Raw genomic sequence first — 26,486 nt, 5'->3', positions numbered from 1 at the left:
AAATGATTCAGTTCTCATTTAGAATTTATTTAAGTACATGTAATAAGAGTATTTTCATGGTCTTCTCTGCTACTGCTAATTATTTTTCATTTTTAATGACAGTTCTTTCCTTTTCATCTTATAATTCTGCATTTAAAACACTTAAATAACTTTAAAAAAAATTACACCAGGATATGTGAATGCCAACATGTATAAAAAAATAGGCCTATTAAGTCACATCTTCAGTTATGGAATGCATAGTTTACTTTCCTCTTTACTTTATAAACTTTGAACTTGGATTAAATTGAGTTTTATGAAGTGAGTTTTTAATAATGGAGATAAAAGAAGGGGAAAATAACAAGCAAATGTTATACAAACAGTACAATTCTACTTTTGTATTTTGTTTTGTTCGTTCATTATTTTGCATTAAAAAGTCAGTTTATAAACCAGATGTCATTGCCAAGCAGGAAATAATTTTTAACGACATGGTATATTTTTTGCCATCTGCTTAGAAATGTACCAGTTTGCACTGGCATTGTACAGTTGAAAATCTAATTAAAATTCAAACCCGGGAATCTAATTGAAAAAAAAAAAAAATCAGTATATCAAAATACATTGAAAACTAAGTATAAATAATCAATGGTTGTTTATCTTTAGTATGAAGCTCTGTTGTACAATTGTTCTCATTAACACGTTCGCTGCCAACTACGAGTATACTCGTAGTTCGTATATGAGCTACACAAGCCAGCTACGAGTATACTCGTATGATGCTTACCGCCGGCAACGAGATTACCGTACTGACCTCGAAGAAGTAAAAATGCTTGGCTTGTGGAGCTAGCAGCAAAACTGTCTGTACTCATAGATAGTATGTACTCTGCACTAGCCAACTATGAGTATTCTCATATGACACTTACCGCTGGCAACGAGATTATCGTACTGACCTTGAAGAAGTGAAATTGCTCAGCGTACAGGAACAGACTATGCTGAAGTAGCGTGGCAGGCGAACGTGTTAACTAAGACTGTCTTATTGCTTGTGTACTCAGAAATTTTAGTGACATGGATCGTCATCCATGTTTGGACAGCGTGCCAGAAGAGTTTGTAAAAATCCAAATTGTTAATTGGGAAATTTAAATATATATAAATATTTTTATTAAAAAAAATTATTCTGCTTTTGTGTGTGTGTATGAGAGAGAGAGAACCATATTTGTGTTGTCAAATTTCCTTTATCTTAATTGATAATTTGAAGTTCTGAGACATTTAATTATGAAGTTGAGCTGCTATTTTTCAGGTTTGTATGACAGTTATATAAACAGTGCAAATAAGTGAATATGGTAATTTCTAATAACTTTTGTTCAGTGATTAGATTTATAAAAATGCTTATAATAAAATGTTTTTATAGAATTATTCATATAATATATAACTGAAATGTTTTTATAGAATGCTTTAATTACTCTTCTGAAGCCCACATCAGACCAAATTCAAGCTATACAAGTAGGTGGAATTTGTTTTGTGTGTGTGTGTGTGTGTATATATATACACACTCCTTTATAATCCTTTTACTAATTTTTGTAAAAGATTAAAGGATAATAAAATTTATTGGAGATTTATTTATTGTCAGGTTAAATAATAAGACTATAACAGATTTTCAAAATGTCTATCTTCATTGTTATGAGAGGTGTCTGTTAAGTTTAGCTCAAAATAAAAAAAACAAAAAAAAAGTACACCTAAACCTCATTTTACGTGATAGATACGTTCCTAAAAATTACGCGTAAAAAGAACTACTGACTCCATAGAAAAAGTGAAGATTGGTTCCAAACTTGAAATATTAGCAGAATAATGAAAAAAAGAAACATTAAATGCATTAGGATCATAAGATTTTTATTTACATTTCATGGAGAACACACATACATATAATGAATTTTAATAACTTTAAAAAAAAAAAAATTCATTTCACTTAAATATAAAGAGCTAATAAGCTTCATTTCGGCGATATAAACATTATTTATAAGAGGATATTAAATCCCACATTGTTTTAAAACCGAATAAGAAACGCAAAGATTGGAATCGGAGAGTTTCTTGCCGAATATATTAAACTATAAAGTATTGGCGACCACTAGCGTGAACTAATGCAAGTGACCCTAGTACGTAGTACAATACCGGAGAACTCACAGCAAAGACGGTAAAGTTCTGATCGCTATTCTTAGGTATTTTCCATAATGTAAAAACACATTTCCTAGGAATTGTATGCTGTTATTACATTATGGTGGGAGGTCACTATCCAGACTGGTTTCAGCCTTTTTTGAGGCTTCATCAGTGAGTAGCTAGACCAAATTAATACCAAAGTGTATAGCAAAAAGAACTTGTATACTCTGCTATACGAGTTTCCAAACAGGTGCAACCATTAAGTTACTTAAATATAACGAGCTTATAAGCTTCATTTTGGCGATATAAACATTATTTAAATTAAGGGGATATTGAATCCCACATTGTTTTAAAACCGAATAAGAAACTCAAAGATTGGAATCAGAGAGTTTCTTGCCGAATATAGTAAACTATAAAGTATTGTACTACATACTAGGGTCACTTGCATTAGCTCACGCTAGTGATCGTCGATACTTTATAGTTTACTATATTCGGCAAGAAACTCTCTGATTCCATTCTTTGAGTTTCTTATTCGGTTTTAAAACAATGTGGGATTTAATATCCCCTTAATTTAAATAATATTCATTTCAGTTGTTTGCTAAGGATTCTATAAAAAAATTATGTTATTCGCTATCAGTTTCTGACAATAAACACGACAGTTTTCGTGAGACTGTAATATCACTAGAACTACTAGATATGGTATTATCGTCATCAACTTCCGCCTCAACTTGTGGATTCTTCTTGTTATGTCTTGAACATAAGTACCACTGGTTGTTTCAGTAGTTTTAGGCATGAACTTAGTTATTAATCGCTGTGTTGATGCTTTAGGTAAGTCGCGATATAATTCTCTGTATGAAGACATTAGGAACTTATGCTTACGTGAAAACTTCCCAGCACGTTCCTCATTTGGATCATGTCGGGCAAAATAATTGTCTAAATTACTGGCCCGTTTAAGACCTTATTAGTAATATCAGCAGTAAAAGTAGGATCATCTTGATCATTATCATTAACTTCTTCTCGTTCAGAAGTCTCAGAAACAATCTCCACTATTTCGTCTTCGCTAAGAGGTTTATCAATTAACAATTCTTCGATATCTGCCAACGTAAGATTATCGAATTCTTCTCTGCCAATTTCACATGCTAAACTTATTATATTGGGGAATTCTGCAGTATGATTGAAGGGAACAGGAGCATTCTCTTTAACAGATGTGGGCCAAATAGCTTTCCACCATGCATTCATAGTTTCTGATCTCAATTCAGATAATGATAATCGAACCTGATCAATACAATCCATAATGGAAAATTTTTTCAACACATCCATAACTGACAATGTTTCATCATCATTTAGCTTGTTCAAAACGTACCGAAATGTTCGTCTGACATAATATGTTTTAAAAGTCGCAATTATACCCTGATCTAGAAGTTGTAGCAATAATGTGGTGTTGGGCGGCAGAAAAAAAAATTGCACATTTAGGTGTTCTTTGGCAGGATGACCGGGTGCATTATCAAGAATCAAAAGCACTTTAAATTAGAGACCCTTGTCATTCAAATAGCATCTGACTTCTGGCACAAAATGTTTGTGGAACCACTCAGTGAAAAAAATATCAATGGTCACCCAAGCTTTTTTTGTTGGCCATCCAATGAACTGGCAATTTTTGAAAATCTATGCCTTTCATTGGCCGTGGTCTTAATGATAGATTTATGAGCAGTGGTTTTAACATGCAATCTCCTAAAGCGTTCGAACAAAATAGGAGTGTTATGCGATCCTTTGCTGCTTTGAACCCACCAACAGGTTTTTGCATTTTTGATACGTAAGTTCTGTTTGGCATTTTTTTCCAGAAAAGGCCGGTTTCATCCATATTTCAAACTTGTTCATGAGTGTAACCTCCATCTTCAATTATTTTAGCAAGTTTTTGTGGAAATGCTTTAGCAGCTGTTTCATCAGCAGAAACCATTTCACCTTTAATTTTTATATTATGAAGAGCATGTCTTTTAATAAACTTTGCCAGTCAACCATTGCTTTCATGAAATTCATATTTTTTCCTTGATTGAGATGAAGTATCTGGCTGCAGTTTTTTAATCTGTTCATAAAATCTCAATGCTGATTGCTTGATGGAATTTCCATCAACTGGCATTCTTTTTTGTATATTATCTTCTATCCACATCACTAAAGCTTTTTCGACCTTTTCTAGAATAACATCTCTTGTGTATGATGATAATTTCGCACTTGATTTTGTACCAGAACATACCACTTTTCTAATAACCTCTTCATTTTTCTTTATAGATCTGACAGTTGATTCACAGACTCCAAAATGCTTACCCACAGCCGTCGCACCTTCCCCAGTTTGAAGACGATTTAAAATTTGAATTTTTATATCCAAGGAAACTGCTTTCCTTTTTTTTTTTTTTTTTTTTTGTTATCAGCAACATCATGTGAAGGCTGGATTAAAATCTTCGGTTAATGAAATGAAAGTTTGAAAATTACATATAGCTTACCATTTATTATTTCTTGGCAAAATTATTAATTTTATAACGCGATTTTTATTTTGATTTCAATTAAAAAATGTGATAACTGTGTTGTCTACTCAAACACCAAATTCAAACTGCTAAGAACTGCTTTTTTTATGCACAGTCAGTTATGTAATTTGGGGAATTCCCAATAAATGAAATTCATAAGTATTTAGAATTTTCTTAATTGAAATGAGAATGCAAAAAAAAAAAAAAAAAAATCTCAGCATTTTCTAGAATTTAGAATTTTCTTAATTGAAATGAGAATGCAATTCTACAAAATTCTCAGAATTTTCTTGAATTATGGATTTTTTCCTAACTTGGACTTTAGGTTGGTCGGGTAAAAGTGAATAAAAATCGCATAAAAAGAGGTTTAGGTGTATTGATTTTTTTTTTCTTCTATTTCTTTGTCATATGATTTAAGAATGACTACTCTATGTAATTCATTCCACTAGGTATACATTTAAATTACAATTCAAATTTCCAAGCATTTAAAGCATTATTAACAATTTCCAGGCATTATTATGACAAAATCAAGATATTCCTTTCACAACTTCATTATTTGAATGTATATATATTATATGAATAATATTAATCGTATAATATTAAAAATAATCTACTCGTGTACTCTTTCTAACTCAAAACTATTAATAATAGAATAAATAAATAATAATAAAATACTTGAATAATTAATCAAATTCTTTCTAAGATTGCCTTTCATTTCTCTGGAATAATATTGTGATTCAAAACAGTAGGTCTATAAAAATGTTAAAATTAATTCTTCATATTGAAAGTTTTTCCACTTGGTTATATTATAAAGATACCAAGAAATTATATTCTTGGTTTCATCCTTTAACCAAGTGTAAGCAGTTTTTAGTTGTCCTGTCATGAAGTAACTTCATGACAGGGCAACTCGTATATAGAGGTTAATGACTTCACATCAGTTGCCTTAATATCCCAGAATGCAAAGCACATATCTTTACAGACATGTATAATGCTTTATTGAGGTCTCATCAGTGGAGCCAGACTCAGAAGTGTTACCATTGTTGAAGTAATGCAGAAGTCATGTTTCCATATACAGGTAGCCAAAAGGTGTCACACCTTATTATTAAAATACTCTGGATTAGAGATGAATGTTGAAATACTTCTGCATGACTTCAAAAACCTTGGTATCACTTCTGTGTCTGGCTTCCACTAATGAGACCTCAATAAAGGTTGAAACCGTCCTTTGCATTATGTGAAACTAAGCAATTGGTGTGAAGTCATTAGTCTCTGTATACAAGTTGCCCTGTCATGAAGTTATTTCATGCGCAAACTTTGTTTGCTTACACTTGGATAAAGAATAAAATCAAGAATATAATTTCTTGGCATCTTTCATTTATAATTCTTCATCATTTAATGATATATGTATTTAATGGTATGACATGACACTAAAACAATAAATACAAAGACATTCATTAATTTGTTTATGGAGTTCTAAGACTCATTTTGCAATATATGTCGTACCCTCTCCATGAAACCGTTAACAACAAAGCATTCACAGCTGAACTCAGGCAATCCATTCAGTTCATTTACTACTTTCCAAGCAAAAAATCTAATCTTCACACCCTTGCTAACCACACTCTTATCCAACTTCTGGGGATGACCGCTTGTTCTGCTCCCTCTGGCCAAATGCTGAAATATTTCCTTTGTATTAATCCTATAATACCTTTTAGTAACTTAGATGTTTCCAAGGCTTTATTTCTAAATATAAGTTTACCGGAACTCTACCATCTTATAACACAAGAAAATCGAAACATACCAGGCCTTTGAAGCTCTCGTTCTTTTACTTTTGATAAATGGACATTATATATATCAAATGGAAATAAAATGTTAAAGCAAAGGTGAAAAAAAGTTTAAAAAATACCTTAATTTTCATAATAGCTTCCAAATTGGGCTCATCACACTGGTGTTGCTATCTTCACGAGTTCGTTCCTTACTCTTAGTGTCTGTTGTTGGATCTCTGCCTTTCAGGAACCAGGAATTGATGTATGGTAAGGGTTGAAAAACGGGGGCAGAAGAGGTCCAACCAGCTTGGTGAACATCAGAGTACTCGCGGTTCTTCGTTTGTAGAGAAGCTCTTGTCGGTATGATAATCAGGTTAATTTGGGAAAAGCCACGCTCACATCAGCAGTAGAATTGGGGTTGCTGTTGATAGTGTTTATTAACTGCAATAGTGCAGCAGGCATTTTCTTCTCTGTCAGGAATTCATGAAAACCTCTAACAATCTGTCATTCTGGAATTCTTAGCCTCATACACAAACTCACCACTTCAGTCTCACCGAAAGGAACATTCGTTTCAGCACTGTCTGGCCAACATTCTGGATACAACACTTTTGTCCATTCTGGAATTTGCATCTTTTCTGCATATAAAAGGCGATTTTCCATTCATTGTTTAAAGCAGTCATAAAATTGTGTAGGATCAAGAGACTGATTCACATTGATTACCCTCTTCTCCAAAGTCACTCCTTTAAAGTTCAGATTTTCAACTGCTGGAACTGCTTCACGATAAAAAGGCCTGTCATTAACTTTCCTGTCTTCAAATAGCTGAATCTGCCTTGATATACTGCAATGAGCTTTGTAGAGTGTAATATCCCTTGCTTGCAGTTCAACACTAAGCTCTGACAATTCTTGGAGAGCATTGCACATCAATCCAAGATCCAAAACAAAATCAACACTTATTATTTTCTTCAAAAGGTTTTCAGACTTGTCTCTGTTTTCATCTTGTTTTGCTGCTGTAAAATGAGCCACAAGTGCTTCATAATCTTTCCACACTGCAGAAACACTTCTGAAACTAGAAGCCACCCAACATGTACTTAAAATCTTCCAATTTTGTAGATTTCCTTGTCAAGATCTTTAGCTACTTTGCCTGGTTCTCTGACATGATATTTTTTGGGTTACTGGTGATAGAGACAGTAAAATTTGTCAAGAAATGACTTGAAGTGGTTGATTTGTTCTGGGAAGTCTTTTTACATCACCAACAGAGAGCTCGAGTCTATGGTTGGCACACTGCCAAACCAAAATGTGAGGAACGTCCCTTAATCAAAGCCACTACTCCTTTTTCATAGCCAACATCACAGCTGCTCCATCACAGACAGTGGCAACAATTCTATGGAAAATACTTTGTGCGGATACATTTTCTAACTACAATGTCAATAAAAATATTTGTGTGTTGCTCCATATCAAGTAGCATTGTGCGTACATATATTATTAATGATAACTGGCTAATAGTGGTGTTTTCATCAATCAAAAGGGAAGTCTCACAGTTTGACTCTATTTTTTTTTAAAAAAGGATTTTTTTCATTTCAGTTCCAATACGATTTGTTATATTCATACAAGCATTTGTAGAATGTAGAATTAGACCCATGTCGCTGCCATTCAATTCTTGGAGGTCAATTTCTGATTCCAAGCCATTGAAAGCCTTGGTTTTCTTTGCAACTTTATATGCGGTTCTGAAGATTCTACAAGTGACTTCTTTCTCATGTTCAAATGCTTTTGAATAAGCCCTCCAGTTTTTGTTCTTTTGCAGATTCTATAATTTTAGCGGCAGCAGTGTGAGATGAACTGTTCTTATGATCGTGAATTCTTTTATGTAGTGAAGCCATTTGCTCTTTTTTTATTCCTACCATAATGAGGAATTTGAATATTTGCCCATGACTTTGAAATATTCATACCTTGCTTATTCCTTTCTACTTAAAAACTTGCGATTTCCTTACATATTTTATAGCCAATGTTTTTATTCTCCACCAACAACCATTCATTTTTGTTGCAAAAATCAGCTTTTTGGTCTAGAGTTGAACAGTCAGGCAGATCTTCTTGTGCGTCTTTACTCGTCGTTGTAGCAGCCACGTGTTTTATCCTTCCAGTTTTTGTGTCACTGTCCATTGGGTCTATTTTTGCCCCATCTATCACTGCACTTACTGTTCTTGAACTTTAACTTTTTAGTTGCGGGAGCGGAAGAAAAAAAATTGTGTTATTTTACTATTCATCACGTAAATGGTGAGACTTTCATGAAACAAGTTGACCTCACTCACCCACATTGTAAAAGTGCAATTTACTTGCGTAGAGAACGTCTGTTTGTATGCTTGTTCACATAGAAGTTTCACTTTCAGTAACTACTGTAACTTCCGGCTGACTATCGATTCTTATCGAAAACTTCGATCTTCGAGTTTCAGTGTCAACAACACAAGATGGCAGCACTAGATTGGATGAACCAAAGATGACCCTTGATTTACGTTGTCAACGACCATAACTGAGAATTTAAAATGGAGGCAGTCCTAGTTTTGAAATACTTATAAAATTTGTGTTTAGGGACCATTAAAGTCCTAAAAGTTTACTGGAACGCATTCTGGACCGTTCCTGCTGGGAAAAAAGTCCTGGATGTTTCTATCATATCCCCTCTTTTGCACATATTAACCAACTTTTGCAATCCACAAACCCTCAACCTATCATTATAGGAAGCATTCCACAGATCATTTGCCTCTCGCCTCTCCACCACCACTTACTCATCCCCAAGTAACCCAGGTAGCCAGACCTGAGCACAGTAAGTAATCCAGATATGATTGTATCAAGGCTTTATAAAGAGGAATGATAACTCCCTTATCACTGCTTGTTAGTATGAACTTCAATAACCAAGTAATCCTGTGAGCTATCCTGACTACTTTAGTGATATGTCCCCTAAACTTATCTACTACTACTTCCAAATCCATGGCTTCATCAATTTCCTGGAGTAAGTTCCATCGTTATGGTACACAGCTTCCAATCTTTGTATCCCAAAATTCATAACTTTAACTTTTCCACAATAAATTGACATCCATTATGTTTTGTCCATACTGTCATCCTATTTAAATCATCCTGCAAGCACTCTTCATCACCTTAACTATTACCCTACCAACTTTGCATCATCAGCAAACAACTGAATATCTCCCTTCAAATTATCTTATATCATTTATGTGTAAATTAAACGTCAGTGGTCTAAGCACAGAGCCCTGTGGTATACTACCAGTCACCTGAATTCTGCACCTCCATATATAACTTTTTTTTTTATCCATCCATCAGCCAGCCACCTTTTTATCCATATCTCCAGTTTCATATCCACCTACATTTGTTGTAGTTTTCATAACAGAGTTCCACTTAATATCCTATCAAATGCTTTTGCAAAATCCATCGTGTAGCCACTCCCTTTATCCAGCTCAGCTGTCACTATTATAAAATGTTAGTAGATTACTAAGGTATGACTGAGCCTTCACAAAGCTGTGCTGGCTCTCATAGATAATCATATTCTTATCCACCCATTCCTGAATTCTCTTTTTGACTAGCTTTTCTGGTACTTTTATCACCACTCCTGAGATACTGATTGGTCTGTAATTTGCTGCCACAGACTTACTTTTTCCTCCTTTGTGCAATGGAATTATTTTGCCCTCTTTCCACTTTCTTGGGACTTTGCTGGAGCTGAGACTTAAACAGCCTAATCAGAGGCATTGCCAGTTACCCTGCATGTTATCTTAAAATGCAAACAGATATCGCATCCAATCCCATGGCTGTATTTGCCTTTGGATTCTGAAGGCTCCAGTTCACCTACATCTGTTCTCACATCAGTCCTTATCACCACTATCATAAATATACCATAAGTATCTTCACTTGGATGACATACCCTTACAAAATGGTCACTGAGTAGCTCAAAAATTTTGTATGTTACCTCTCTACTATCTGCACTCATTAGGTATCCTTCCTTCCTAATGTTGTTCTTCCTCCTACTTGCCACTTGGGATTTCCTTTCATCTATTTGGCTAATTTCTGCTTATAATCTGATTTTGCCTTCCTTACCATGCTTGTCAATTTTCTTGCCTATTCCTGATACTGTTGATGAGTTAGCTGGCTGTCTTTCTCCTTATATACCATCCACATCTTTTTTTGCAGCTGGTTGCCATCTAGCTCCTACCAGATTTACCCTCCTGACCTTGGGTAAAACATTGTGATTTTGCTTCCTGCAGATACTCCTTGACTATCCCCTATGCACTGTGAACATCCTTCCGCTGCAGATCTTTATGCTGTTAGCCAAGTGTCTCACTAATGCCTTTAACAATTTGCAAGGTTGCACTAACCAATACCAAAAACTTTTCTCTCTTTTTTCCTGATCCTTCTAGCATTAGTATATAGAACCAGCTTTACATCTTGAACTGACTACTGCATTTGATATTACTGCTTGAGAGACCAGATTCTGCATTTTGTTTTGTTCATTCACTTTCATTTGCTTCAAGGGTGACTCCAAATCCATTTAAGTGCAGTCCATCAACACTGTACAAATCTTTCCATCCATCAAACTCTGGAGGTGGTGTGTGTGTGTTGGTGTTCTGTGCATAGATAAGATAGAATCATTTTAATTCTGTGATGAGGACATTCACTATTTGATTCTTTTTTGTGAAGTTTATTTTAGTTGTTTAGACTTAAAAGAATCTAAAGTGTCTTGTTCAAAGGGCTGTATGGCAAACACTTAATATCACTTAGCAGTTCCACTAATTTGAATGTAAATCCACCCCCTTCCCTCTAAAGTAACTGCATGTGCCATAAATCTGAATAATTAAAATATGTCCAGTGGGAAATGTGACTTTATTAAATCAAGGGTTTATCTAGGTGCCAAATTTGAGTAAATGGAGAAATGATATCAGAAATAACCATGATCCACAAAGTTGATGTTAAAAGTAATAAAACAATAAGAAATCCTATAAATTATGAACCTTCACTGCAAAATGGATTTTTCAAAGTGCATACAAGACAAGAAAAACAGAAAGCAAATTGGTTCATTTGAATTATGGGTGGAGGAGACTATTAAGAATCCCATGGAACTGCAACTTGCTAAACAGAATTTGATGTATTTTGGTCATATTATTCGAGGTGATGAATCATTTGGAAAAGGCAGTCATGTTGGGGAAGAATGAGAAGAAGAGGAAGCCCACAAAAGAGTTGGATGGACAACATAAAAGAACTCACCAACTTGAACTTACAATTACCAAAAGAATGGACAAGAGGCTGAGTGGGATGGAGAGCCTTTGTGTTCACAGGATTACCAAGAGTCAAAAATGACTGGGTGACACATAACAACAATATAAGGCAGGATTTCAACAAGAAGAAAAAAGCTCTTTTTAGTCTCCATTCACCTTGAGTAAGTCAGAATTCTTTTGAGAGAAGAAAGGCAGCAGTAGTTTTTTTATCTTATGCTTAATCAGATAAACAGGACTAAAAATTCCCTACCTGACATGTAGATTATCGCAGAATAGAATTTGAGGCTCAGTTTTAAAAGAACTTACAGCATAGTTTTATTAGAGAAAATCAGTTTCAATGTTAGTTTAGCAGCAGAAGTCTTTTTCACTGTAATCGGAATAAATCTTCATTATAATGATATATTCAATCTCAGTTTATTCATTTTATAAATATGTGGCTGCTCTTCTAAGCACAACACCCAGACTAGTATCTAGGTTATCTATGCATCATTTAGTGCACCATTTCACACTTGAATGGTGCAGTAATGGCTGACTGATGCTTGCATTGTAGTATCCTCATTGCCAGAGTGATCACACCATGAGAGTGTGAAAGCAACTCCAGCTAGCACCACCATTGAACTCTTTAGGTACACATGGTTCGTTGATATGGCTGGATGGAATTCTGACTTAGAGTTGTTCAGTCATCATCCCACATTAAGAGCCTAAAGACATTCAGCTCCCAGTGCATGTGAAGCATAACATGACTATGCACCTAACCAAAGTGTGACCTCAATAACTTCAACTATATGTGTGTAGCAGTTGAGTCCACTATTTGCTAATGGGAAGTCAAGGCTGCCTCAGATTCAGCCAGTTGAATGCTTACCTTTATATAACCAATGTGACCAAACATATATTCATTGATTCCCTGCTTAACCTGGCATATTCTAACTTAACTATCTTATTTCTAAAAACTGATCCCAGACCATCCCTATTTGGGATCTTATTTGCAACATATCATTTGTAGTCTGTTATTTTTGGTCATACCATTGAGTCCACCAATTCATTGCAACAAGTACATCAATAGAGAGTCAAAATAAATCTGATTGCATTGCATAGAGGCACAGTGAGAGCCTGTATGGGCACTCCCACCTCTTACCAACTACAATGATATCAACACGGGTATTAGTTGCCTGTAGTGGGCATGCAGGTATGCTAGGATGGGAAACCAACTTCACATTTCTTAGAGAAGCACTCAGTATTTTCTCTCTCTCTCTAAAATAGAGGTATGTCACACCTACCTTTTTAACAGGAGTTTTCAAACACAGGCTTTATTTAACTAGCAGAACCAGATCTGCATCCAACATTTAGTATTGTCTGCCTTGATGAGAATCGTATTCACCCACAGTCTTGATTGATATTCTTTCACTTAAACATTCACAACAATGGGCAGGGATCACATTGCACAAAGCCTCAGTGGATATTGCAAAGCTTTGTTTTAATTAGACAGTTGGGTTTCCCCTGCTCCATGCCAGTTTTGAGCCTGCTGTTAGTTGCTGGCTGAAATGGTCACTCCAGACAAGCCATCTGGCATGTCATGCAGCTGAGACATCCAACAAGAAGGTTGCAATGCTGGTCTAGGCTTTACCAGTTCCATTACTGGACAGTTTCGCACAGTCCCAGTACATTGCCATACCTGCTTCCCGCACAGTCCCAGTATATTGCCATACCTACCCCAGCCCAATTGACTCAGTCCACAGAGTAATCCTTGTCCCAAAGTTATAGATTCTCATCTTGCCAACTTCCCTTACCTACATTACTTCATCGACTAGGAGCCGTTCACCTTGTAGACCTGCTACGGGTAACATTTATCAATTTTAATTTTAACTTCTCATCAATAAGCTGGTATTAGTTGCCATTTTTTGAATGTTTATTCTTTTCGACAGCTGTCAGACAAAAATAAAATTGCCATGATTTTTCTTTAAGGTTTCTAAATTTTTCTTCCTCTTTAATTTCACTTTTGTATCATCACTATGCTATATATGTTATTGAGATTGTGCAGCCTAGCCTGATGATGCTAGCTGGTGGATGATATTTGTCATCTGACCTCATGAACAAGATACATTAGATTCTTTAAACTCATCTAAACAACCACATCTTAAAATACATTTCCCAATGGTAGAGGAAAAAAAAAAAAAAACGTGTAATCAAGAAATCTAGCTATGCTTTCTTGTTACTGTAGTCAGGCAACTAGTTATCGGAAGTTTATTTGTATTGGTAAAATGTAACCCTTGTAACACAATAGGAACAGTTTCATAATAACTTAATGATTTGATTGCACTGCAAGAGAGTCTATAACTATTTCAGGTTCCTACACTATGCTGATATTTTAAACTTTATATAAGAAAATAAAATTTATTTTCTGACTCTGGTGTTTAGTCAGTGCTAGGTTTTTGATGTCCTTAATTTCTGTGAATTACAGAAATAAACTGTGCAATATCCAAAAATTGAACCACAGTAAAATATAATTGAATTAAACATTAAGATATATTGTCCCACAGAACACCAACATGTAAAAAAAAAAAAAAAAAATTAATCTATTGCAACTATGTGCTGTAACAATTGTTAACTCCAATAGAATCCTAATAGTGTTATTATGTCCAAAAAATTATTTCTCAGACAAATTTGTTAATGTTTAATTAAATTATCTTTTACCATGAATAGAATATTTTTCTTCAAATTCCACTAATTTGTTGCTGATAATCAAGCACAACTAAATCACTTGTTTGCTTTTATCATATAAAAATTTATATTTAAATTTTATTATTATTATTATTATTACACTCTCCATGGCATCGGCAGACTCATTATGGGAGGTTCATTCAGCTGACAACAAATCTATCATGCTGAATCTTAAAATCCTTAAGCACCTCCCTAGTGAAATTGGAAGAACGACAGTACATTGCGCCCTTTGATTAGAAAAGGCCTAAGTTTGATTCTTGTCATGATGGGGACGAGAGAATCTTTATATGGGTTTTATCAATTAAAGGTGAGTTAGCTAATCTCATACAAAGGTAGCAAGGTTTTTCCTCCCAGAAACGTGGGTTTTTCATCTTACATGCAGAAAAATTGGCCTTCAGAACACATTCAGTTTACAGACAAAAAGTACTAGTGATAGTGGGCAGTAGATGGCATTGGTGTAGATGAAGGTAGTGACAGTTTTGCTGTAGTTGGTAGAGATTTGTAGAGTAGGTTCCTTGGAGGTATCATAAAATAATTATTATTATAATTCTGTATTCCAGTAATGCATTCCATTCACTGACAATTCTCCATGTAAAAAATCTACTCCTGACACCCCTCTTCATAACACTCTTGCACAACTTCCAGGAATGGCTTCTTGGTTCTTTCTCTCTAACCTTCTACTCTTTTTTATATTCTCTTATGGATTAATCCGATAAAATCCTTAGCATTTAAGTAACTTAAATGTCTGTTATATCATGTCTTATCCATCAAACCTATGAAATGCTGATGATAGACCCTCTGCAAGTTTGTAGATCACATTGAAAACTGGGTGACTAAATCTGAGCACAATAGTTCAAGTGTGGTCTAACCAGTGCTTTATGCAGTGCAGTCTTTGCAACACTTGCTGTATGCCCTTTAAATTTTAGTCTGCTGTCAATCTCGATTCTCATCCACTTCCAGTAGTACAGCACAGTCAATATAGTACACAGCCTTATATTTCTGCACTGCAAAGTTCAGAAATATAAGGCTGTGTACTGTATTCAACCTTTTGTACAACACCTTGCACTTATGAATATTAAAACTACAACCCCACTGCTTTGTCCAAGCCAAAAGTCTATTAAAATCTTACTGAAGGGAATTAATATCAGTGGTGCTACTTATAATTCTCCCCAACTTTGCATCATCAGTTGAAGATTCCCAATCAGTATGATTTTAATAGACTTTTGGCTTGGACAAAGCAGTGGGGTTGTAGTTGGGTCCAAGAACAGAACCCTGGGGAATGGCACTGGTTACTCTTTTTTGAAACACTGCTCCATCATATGCAACTTGCTGGTATCATTCAAAGAGCCAGTCTGTAATCCATCTAATCAATATACTATCTATTCCCATCGTCTGCAGCTTGTACATGAACTTATCTTGTAGTTGTTGTAGTGGTATCAAATACTTTTGCAAAGTTCAAGAATATCACTGTACATGATTCTCCCTTATCTAACACTCTCATCACTTTGTCATAAAATGCAAGTAAATTGCCAAAATACGACCTGCTCTTTACATATCCACCATAAAGAATATTGTGTCCATCATTACAATCACCTTCTGCTTATATTCTATTCCTAATCAATCTCTCTAACACCTTGACTAAAATTGCAGTTATACACACTGGTGTATATTTGGACACGTGTATCCTAGAATCACAATTGTGGCATGGTACTAATTTGCCCTCTTTTCGCTCCTTAGGAACCCTAACCATTGGAAGCCTTTCGTTAAATAACCAGTCAAGGGCATAGCTAACTGTAGTGCACATTCCCACAGCCTTATATCTAACCCAATCAAAACATGATACACCTGATTCTTTCACTTTCAGTTCTCCTAATACTTTCCTCTCTTCTATATATTGCATGGCATGATTTACACCAGTATGGTATATGCTTATAAAGTGCTCATTCAATAATTCCACTATATCCTTTGCAACAGTCACTCTGCTGACATGACTGTCTACCAATGTCAATGCTATAATTATTCTTTCTCTTGCTTGCCATTTAGTGAAAGAATTTCATGGCATTAACCTTGGGCTGACCAGCCAATCTCCTCTCATGCTGCACCTTTTCTTTCTTTACCATACTCGTCACCTTCTTAGCCTGCACTTTATACTCTTCAATCTGATTGCCACGAACTGTCTTATACCTCCTACATAGCATTTTCTTTTCCAACATAGCTTGCTTAATTTCACGGTTCGTCCATTTCACTCCTACCCTATTTACTCGCTTAAACCTTTTTATGCAATTATACATTGTTTGTGTCAGATACTGCCTTTATGAATTTCCATGCACTGTCAACATCTTTTTCTGCACAGCTCATTGATGCTAGTTGACTACACAGCTTTCCATAGTCATCCACATTATACTTCTTTTCTTGTTTCACGACTTCCTAAACAAGTACCTCATGATTACTCTCACCAACTGGCAGCAGTGTCAGTAGCTCATTAACAACTACATCTTGTGAAGTTATCACCAAATTCAAAATACTAACGCCTCTAGTTGTTTAAGATATTTATCCCTCAGAAATTCAAGAAAATCACTCTCCTTGTTCCCATATACTACCTCCTTTCATTCTATATTCTGTAATTAAAGTCTCACATCAAGATTACCTTCTTTTTACATGCCCAACTAATTTGCCTAAACATTTCACAGTCAGTATTCTCTACATTCCCTGGCCTTATAACAGCATCCTGTCAGATATACTAGTCTGTTAATTTCAACTTCACACCACACAGATTCACAAGCTTTGCATATACTACCAATTTCCACACTTTGTGGACAATTCCTCTGTAGTCATTAATAGCACCTCCCCCTTTCACACACACACACACATACACACACTCCTCTTTTCACCTTCCTATCATTCCAGAAAATTGTATATCCTTCCATTTTTATTCCTGACATCCTCAGACAACCAAGTTTCACCTATACCAATTATCTCTAGACATACCAACTCAGCCAATGCAACAATCTCGGCTCTGTTATTTTGAATGCTCTTTACATTTGTATGCAAACATAATAATACCACACTTCTTTCTTTGGTCTGACTACTCCTGTTTCCTGATCCTGACTCTGATTGTCATTCATACCTGTCTCATCCTTACCTTTATTCATTCCATCACTTTATGCTACCAGAACCACATCTTCAACCCATATCTGTCTTTCTCTGGTCTAGATTGTTGAATTCACAAGAATTCTACATTCAGATAAAGATTTTATCCTCAAGGAATGCACAGAATATTAGTAGCACTGAATAGTTAAGTTTATAGTAAACTGAACAAAAATTTGATTCTTTAGACCCATTTTTGTTTTTAGACAAGCAGAATATGATGTAGCAATTCAATTCCATGATCAGGGGAATACTGAAAAGTGAGCAATAAAATTGTGTTCTCCATGCATAAAGATTTGCGATATGACTAAAGCAACATGTAAGCAAGTAGTATTGAGCATATATGATTTGCATTGTTCCAAACAAATGATTTGTAAAGAGAAATGTACAGTATGAGAGAAGATGTGAATGCTGATCCATTTTAAAAGAATAAAAGAGAAAATATCAAGTTCATTGCCATATGTTAAGTAGATAGGATAGGAGAAATGGTGTGCAGTACATAGATTTGTGTGTGTGTGTGTGTGTGTGTGTGTGTGTGTGTGTGTGTGTGTGTGACTGATGGGAAAGGATTTTTACTTGCAAAATGGATTGCATTTGAATTGTTTTGGTATCTAGTGCTTAGAGAAATTGTTCACTGAAGGAGTGAATGTGAATTGTCAGGAAAACTAGGTATGTTATAGGTGGGTGCATTGTTGAAAGTGTGGATGTGGAATTAAATTAAGTAGAAATTGTGAAATGACATGGAGAGAAAATGAAGAAATACACGCTAAATTTGTTGAGAAAGAAAGAAAGGTGTTAGGTATTGAAATAGTGAGGGAGATTTGGTTCAAGATTCATCTCATCGGCCTAGTAGTTAGCTGATGATTACATGTACACTAATTCCAGAAGCATCTGGAATAAATGCTAGGAGTTCTTACCACTGGTAGATGTGGTAAAATCAAAATTATAGGCAGTAGTAGTAGTAGTGAGACCTGGCCAAAAGAAGAGTATATTGTTACAGAAATAGAATGTGAAGGGTTCAGTTTATTCAGGAAGGACAGACGTTATTGCACAAGAATTAAAGTTAACTAGAATAGAAGGCTTCAATGGTTGAAGGAGTAATACAGGTTATTAGTTTTGAGGTTGTTGGGTGTGAGATAAAAATTATCAGGACAAAATATATAATTGAATGCTGCTACAAACCACAATCATATAAAGACTGTTGTGAACTGAATAAATAAACATATCTTATGGCATAAAAGTAGGGTATTGTTATATAGACTGGAGGGAGGAGAAAGGATGCAAAAGACGAGAAAAAGTGGGACTTGCAGTACAACATTTTATATAGTAACAGCATCTGAGAAACAGTATAAATGAATTGACGATTATGCCTCTAATTGGAGAGTGATCATGTAGTTTTGACTTGGCAGGTGACATTGTATGTAAGAGCTTTGACTAAGAAGGGTCATGTGAAAATATTAGGTAGGTGATTTATAATAACCTGAAGACAGCCTGAGGCAGTGCCTTGGCATATGAAACTGTGTGGTAGAGGAATCAACACTGCATGGAAGCTGATCTGAGTGCATTCCCAGAGTAAGGAGAATTAACTGCATGCAAGTTAAATAGATGAATAACACCTAAATGCATGAAAAAAGTGTGGAGTACTATATACCACGGGCTAGGGATTGTGACCATGGTGAGGTAGGCAAAATCAGATTATGAAAAGAAGAAAAGTCTGCAACTAAGATTCACTAAACTTTATGTGAGACTTTTAGGGGACTATGCCCCAGCATATCCAACAGTTACCTGATGATTGGCCAAGTTTAAAACTGGGCATCCTGAGACAATAGATGCCCCCAGTTCAGGAAGACCTTCCACAGTGATCACACCTGAAAACATTGATGCAGTGCATGCCATGATCCTTGATGACAGATAAATTTCAGCCAAAAACATTGCAACAATTCCGGGAATATTCAGGGAACTAGTTTGGGTCATTATCCACCATATCTGGACATTCAGAAGCTTTGAGAAATCATGTGCAAATTTTTGGCCCATATTATAACTGTTGATGAAATATGGTTTCATCACTCTGACCCAGAGACCAAACAGCAGTCGATGGAGTGGAGACACAAAGGTTCTCCACAGTCAAAGAAGTTCTGAACCCAAAAGTCACAGGGAAGGTTCTTGCCATTGTCTTTTGGGATATGTATGGTGTAATCCTTGCCAAGTATTTCAAAAAAGGTGAAACTGTTACAGCAGCAGTTTATTAAACATCTTAAGGAATTGAACGACATGCTGAAGTAAAAACACTGTGGGGAAACTGAGCAGAGGCATGTTGCTTTTGTAGCGTCACACCTGCTCACACTGCTTATTGAAACCCAATAGACAATATACTCGTACAACTTGGGCTTTCAGTTTCTGTCTTACCTACCCTATTTGCCATACCTGTTCCCATCTGACTTTCTTATTCCCAAATTTAAAGAAACGCTTGAAAGGAACAAAATTTAAAGATAAAGTCATATCTGATGAATTGGTTTGTGCAACAAAGGAAAGACTTTTTCTCAGAGGATTGCAAATGATGCAGCAGTGTCTAACAGGTGTATAACACTTCGTGGAGAATGTGTAGAATAATATGTAAGTTACGTGGTTCTACCTCAATTCCTTCATGGTGTGAGAAAAGTTCTCGGCCTAACAATGAAAAAACGGATTTATAATTTCAAAATTATTTTTATTTTTCAACATAATCTCCTTTAAGACTAATACATTTATTCCAGCGATGCTCCAGCACCATTGTCTCGTCCCTAAAGTGGTTCTCAGTAAGATCTGCAAAATACTTCTCTACAACTGCAATCATCTCTTGATTCGAAGAAAAACACTGATCAGTGAGGAAAAGTTTTAGTTTTGGGAAGAGATAGAAGTCAGACGGAGCCAAATCTGGAGAATAGGGTTGATGTTCCAACAATTCATAGTGTACATTCCTTAATTTTCCCATTGCCAAAAACACCTTTCTGGTTAGGTGCATTGTCCTGATGAAAGATGATTTTTTTTTTCTTCTGCAAACTGGTTCTTTTCTCACAAATTTTTTCATCTAGTCTGATTAAAAGACCGGTTATTGTGACAAGAATTCTACTTTGTCGCAACTTTTCAGCCTTTTTCAAGATAATTAATAAACAAAATGCCTTTAGCATCCCAAAATACCAATGAAATGACCTTTCCTGCTGATGGAACTGACTTTGTCTTCTTTGGTGCTGAACAACTGGCTTCTGTCCACTGTTTTGACTGTTGTTTCGATTCTGGTGTGTAATGGTGAATCCAAGTCTCATCCATAGTAATAAATGAAGTCACAAAATCAGTTTTATTCTTGTTAAAATGCTCCAAGCACTGTTCAGAGATTTTCATGCAATTGCATTTTTGATCTGCTGTGAGCAAGCATGGCACCCATCTTGCGCAAAGCTTTTTCATTTGCAATTCTTCATGCAAAACATATCCTACACATTCTTTGGAAATGCTTATAGTCTCAGCAATTTCGTGCAATTTGACTCCCTGGTCATCCAATAACATATTGTGCACTTGATCAATGTAACTGGTGTTGTTACATTTTTTGGACGTCCTTCACGTGAAGCCCATTTCTTAATTGTCAAAAATGAAGGAGAAGAGTGCCCATAAACTTTTATGAACTTTGATGAATTTCTTTTGGCGTTAAACCTTTCACAAAGAATTTTATAACCACACGATACTCAATTTTATCCATTTCAAGGGAGACAACATTTTTGCTTCGGACAGCTGTATAAAACAAACTACTTGATAGAATGACTTGCAATTTCACGTGGATGCTTATGACAGACGTACCAACTTAGAGGAAAAAAATCTTGCCAGTAGTGTTGCCATCTATGGTCGAGGCCGAGAACTTTTCAGACCACCCTCATAGAATGATGTGTAATGCCCTATTTCAGTGTGGCCCTATCTCATTTCCTTCATAATGATTATCGCAACTTTTCAACACACCCTTGTATATGCTTAAAAAGAAAACTCTTTATATGTATTATTCCAGTGTTTACCTATAGACATGAAGTATGGGCAACAACTAAAAATCGAGGAAGACAGGTTGATTGTAGCTCAGAGAGCCTTGGGAAGAAGAATGCAATGCTCCACATGACAAAAGGGATAGAATAAGAAATACTAGAATTAGAGAGATACCTGGAGTAGAAGATATTGTGAAGTGTTCTAAAGTTTGTAAATTGGGATGGGCTGGCTATATTATTAGATTGCCAGATAAAAGGTGAACAAAATTAAGCACTGGGCATATACCAAGAGAAAGAAAGGTGGACATTGGCTAAAGACAGACCGAAAGTTAAAGAGAAGGCCTGTATCCTTCAGTGAATGGAAAAAGACTAAAAGAGAAAGAGGAGGCACATTCCTGAAACAAAAACATTTGGTTTCAGTGTTCTTTGACATGGAAAAAGCTTATGACACTGCACTGGAGATCTTCCTCCTTGAGTATTCTGCAATTGAGCAGGTTCTTCTCTTAGTAGCACTTCTACTCTTTTTAAGACCTCTTCATTAGTTATTTTATCTGTCCATTTGATTTTTTCCATCCTTCTCCAAATCCATATCTCAAAGCTTTCCAAAATCTTAATTTCTTCTTTCTTTGATGTCCAAATTTCAGCTCCATAACTGAAAATTATAAAAGTTATAAATTAAATTTATTATTTTGTTATTTCTTCAGTTCTTTTCTTCTGAAGTTGTTTCAGGAATTCTGCATAGAGGGCAACACTCCACACATAACATTTTATTAGTCTTTTCTTTAGGTTTCTATCCATTTTACTTCTGAATAAATTCCATTTTCTATTAAAGGCATTTCTTCCCATCGCTATTCTTGCTTTTGTCACTTTTACATCTTCCATCACTGCTAATAACACTTCCTAGATATTTAAATGTCTTTACTTGATTCAATTTTTCCCCATTTATTCTGATATCCATATTTTCCTCTTTCCTTGCTATTTTCATTACCTTTGATTTTCTGATGTTCATTTTTATTCCATAATTGGTACAGGATTCCAGTAATCTGTTCAACAGATGTTATAGTCCTATTTCAGTATTTGATAATAATGCCTTGTCATCTGCATATCTTATTGCAAATATCTGTCCACCTCCAATCTTTATTCATTCTTCAATATTCTCCAGTGCTTCTTTTAACATTGCTTCAGAATACATGTTAAGCAAAACTGGTGACAGAGAACAGCCTTGTCTTACTCCTCATCCAATGATACCTGGTTCTGTTGTGCCATATGTCTTTCACCATAGCAGTTTGTCCCATATATAATGAAATAATTAGCCTTCTGTCTTTCCAATCTATACTAATCTTTTCCATTCCTTCCTCCATCTTATCCCATTTTACAAAGTCCAAAGCTTTTTCAAAATCTATATAACAGATATTGACTTCTTTATTCACTTCCAGACTTCTTTCACTTATTATTCTTAACAGTCCAATTGCATCTCTTGTTCTCCTACCCATCCTGAAACCAAACTGATCTTCTCCAAGAAATTTTTCCACCTTAGATGCAATTCTTCATGTTAAGATTCTCATAAGTATTTTTGATGTATGGGAAATGAGGCTTATTGTTCTAAAATCCTTGCAGTTCACTGCATTACTTTTTTTGGTATAGGTATAAATATTAAGGTCATAAAATCTTTTAGTAATTCTCCTTTGTTATAAATTAAATTTATTATTTTGGTTATTTCTTCAGTTATTTTCTTCTGAAGTTGTTTCAGGAATTCTGCAGGTATTTCATCTATTCCTTCTGCCTTTCCACATTTTAGTTCTTTAATGGCAATTTCTACTTCTGTTTTCAAAATCTCTGGGCCTAGATTATCTTCATTTACCTTCTTTATATCTTCTAATGACAACTCTTTGGTCTATTTTCCTTGTCATATAGATCTTCAACGTATTCCTTCCATCTCATTAGGATTTTATCTTCTTCAGTTATGATATCTCCATTCTTCTTTTCTATGCCTTTAGCTTGAATTCCATTTCTCTTTATATTCCATTTTAATATGCCATATCTCCAAACCTGGAGATATAGCATATTAAAAGACCTCTATAACCTAGATGTCAAATGACATCTTCCTGTATTTATTGAAAACTTTGTCTAGCTGAGTCTTCAAAGCCACAGTGGAGAAGTACACTATTATCAGAAGATACAAAGGTAAACTTTGGTGTTCCCCAAGGTCTTAAGTGTGATACTATTTGCTATCAAAGTTAATCACACAACAGCTTCATCCCACTGTAGGCAATGCTCTATATGTCGATGTCACAGTTTATTGTCACTCTAGTAACACAAGGGTAAATGAAAGACAACTTCAGTAAGCAATTGATTGTCTCTCTCTCCGTGGGCTTCTTAGTAATGGGTTCAGGTTTTCATCAAATAAAAAAAAAGTGCCTGTGTATGCTTGTGCCAAAAATGCGCTTCATGTCACTTCACCCAGATCCTGAATTAAGAATGGGACAAACTGTTATTGTATCAACAGAAGCCAAGTTCTTGTGATTTATCTTGCATTCCTCGCACACGTTCAACTAAGAGAAAAGAGCACTGAATTTTCTTCACACATAATCATTTACTATGAGGTGCAGATTGATCTTCATTACTAAGTCTTTATCTTGTGCTTATACATTTAAAGCTAATTATGTGTTTCAAGTGTATGCTTCTGCAAGGCAGAGTAACGTGTGATAGTTGGATCCCATCCATCATCAACATATGGATAGCTACTGGTGCCTTTAGCACATCACCCACTCAGTCTTTATGTTGACGCAAATGAACTGGCTCTGTCACTTAGATGGAAACAGTTGTCTCTTAACTGTGCCCTAAAAGTAGTCTCTTCAAGCACATCCCACATGGACTAGTCTCTTTTCTCTATGTTGGGAGGCTCAGTATCACACACTGCCATATGACTTTTAGGTATGCATGTTAAAGATATTATAGGAGCTGTTGGTATGTATGTTGATAGCATTTCCTTACCAAACATAACATTCCTCCATGGCAGATTTGCACTGCCTCCTGCAACTTCTCACTTTGTCAACTACAGAAGTCTCATACTCCATTGGTCTATCTGCAATCGTTGGGAGTTAGACCTCTGAAGTGATCCCATTTCTTCAAAATGACTAATCATTCATTGCAGAGCACATGGAGATAGTGGACCTCTTCGACATTTGTTCAGGTGACAAAATTTGTGGAGTGTGGCAACAGCATTGCAGTTGTTTAGGTAGCATAGCTTTGCAAGCAAAGCATGTTGGGCAAGTTAGTGGCATCACTGTGGACGGTGTTAACAATTAGAATGAAGGGGAAAATTCTATGTCCATATATTTAAACCTTCCTGGCACCTGCCAAGTTGCATGATATGCAAATTCCATATATTCAGTATTTTCAATGTCTCCTGGTGGTGATTTTTTTTCAGATATTGCTTCCACATGATGCACAATGTATTCCTGCAAAGTTTCATAGCATTTGGATCACTGAATGGCATTCCACAAGTCCTTAAACAGGGATACTTTAATTTTCATCACTGTACTTAATGACTATCACAGAGCTGGCAAATAATGAAATAATGATGGTCGTTGGCTTTGTTAAAGAGCCAGAAACTATTACTGCCTTTTTTCACATTTCTTTAATGTTTCTCTAATAAAAAAATAAAAAAAAAAAAAGACCATATAGTTTTCTGTTATGTCACTTATGGCATCTGTTAATAGAGCCCTGTAATGTGGTGTCATCCTGGGCAATGGACACAATCTATCAGCACTAGTGAAACCTACAATAAATTTCAAGACTATAGAGTTTTACATGTGGTGGTGGAAATTGAATCCATGGTCTCTTAATCATAATGATAAAGCTGTAGGTTTTTCTCACTTGTTTAATATCACTCCTGCATATGAGAAGGTGAAGACATATAGCAAATAAATGCCATGCATGAGTTTGGGGTCATGATTAAAGTTATCTGCTGATATTCTTTTTTAACAGTTGAAGGTTGTGGTCTTTGAGCAATACTTTATAGGGATAGGCTGTTCCACAGAAATGAGGCAGATTGAATGAAAGATGAATGGGACTATCAGATTCAGTAAACCAGCTGTTCAACTGTAAAAGGATGCTAGGTAGCTGTTACTTACACAACTGTATATTAAGCAGAAATGGGGACATGATAGATGCTAGTTCTGCTGAACAGCACCCCTGGAAATATCTGTAGAAGAAACAATGCAAAAACTGACAGTTTCTGTAATGGTAGCTGAAGTCTGTGTGAGAGGTCATCAGTCAGTTACCCTCTTCTGGAGAGAATCGCAAATTTTTAGAGTGGTTTTAGGTGCATCATCCTAAAAGTAAGAGCAGTGTTTCAAGGGTGGGTGGATTTGGGATTTGTACAGAGTAAGTATCTGGACAGATGAGAAGTAACGTCTAGTGAAAAAAAGATGCAAGAATTTTGGATGATATTGGAGTGCTGTGATTATGTAATATAATTCCAGCACTAAGTTGAACATTGTTAAAAGTAAGGAGAGAACAAGTGAGGTTTTTTCAAGAAAAAAAGAGAAAACTGTGAAACATTGAAAGTGAGTAGTTGTCATTGCTCCATTGAATAATAGTATGTGGAGATTAGTGTTTAGAACACTTATTATAGATCTTGAAGCTTGGGTTGATTGAATATTGCATAGTTTGTCATATAAGTTAGAGGATGCTGTCATTAGCAAAACTGGATTGGAATTGAGGTTAGTGAAAAGTCATTTATGTATAAAAGAAAGAGGATAGGTGAAAAGAAGGTCCCGAGGAACAGCTACATTAATTGGAAAATCAGAAGAGAGGGAGAACATCCTTCACCATTACACAGAGTGAACAATTTGAGAGAAACTGGCAATACAATTATAGAGAAAGGAGGAGGACAGACCATAAGATTGCAATTTGCTGAGAAGCCCTCAATACCAAACCCTATCAAAT

General features: G+C 35.5%; 1 protein-coding gene across 12 annotated transcripts in view; it reads left to right on the top strand.

Moving 5' to 3' along the window:
- capt (adenylyl cyclase-associated protein 1) overlaps positions 1-26,486 on the top strand; it is a 257,904-nt gene that overhangs the window by 147,739 nt on the left and 83,679 nt on the right. For all 12 annotated transcript variants that reach the window (XM_090404789.1, XM_090404784.1, XM_090404788.1 and 9 more), the window contains one exon: positions 1,417-1,470. In XM_090404789.1, coding sequence (XP_090260915.1) covers positions 1,417-1,470 — 54 coding nt within the window. The remainder of the gene's footprint in view (positions 1-1,416; positions 1,471-26,486) is intronic.

Source organism: Typopeltis vanoorti, chromosome 15, assembly GCF_054136105.1.
Source record: "Typopeltis vanoorti isolate ZY-2024b chromosome 15, IOZ_Tvanoo_1.0, whole genome shotgun sequence".
Taxonomy (NCBI): Eukaryota; Metazoa; Arthropoda; class Arachnida; order Uropygi; family Thelyphonidae; genus Typopeltis; species Typopeltis vanoorti.
Note: the sequence above shows the minus strand (reverse complement) of the source record. Positions and strands in the feature narration are given on the sequence as shown.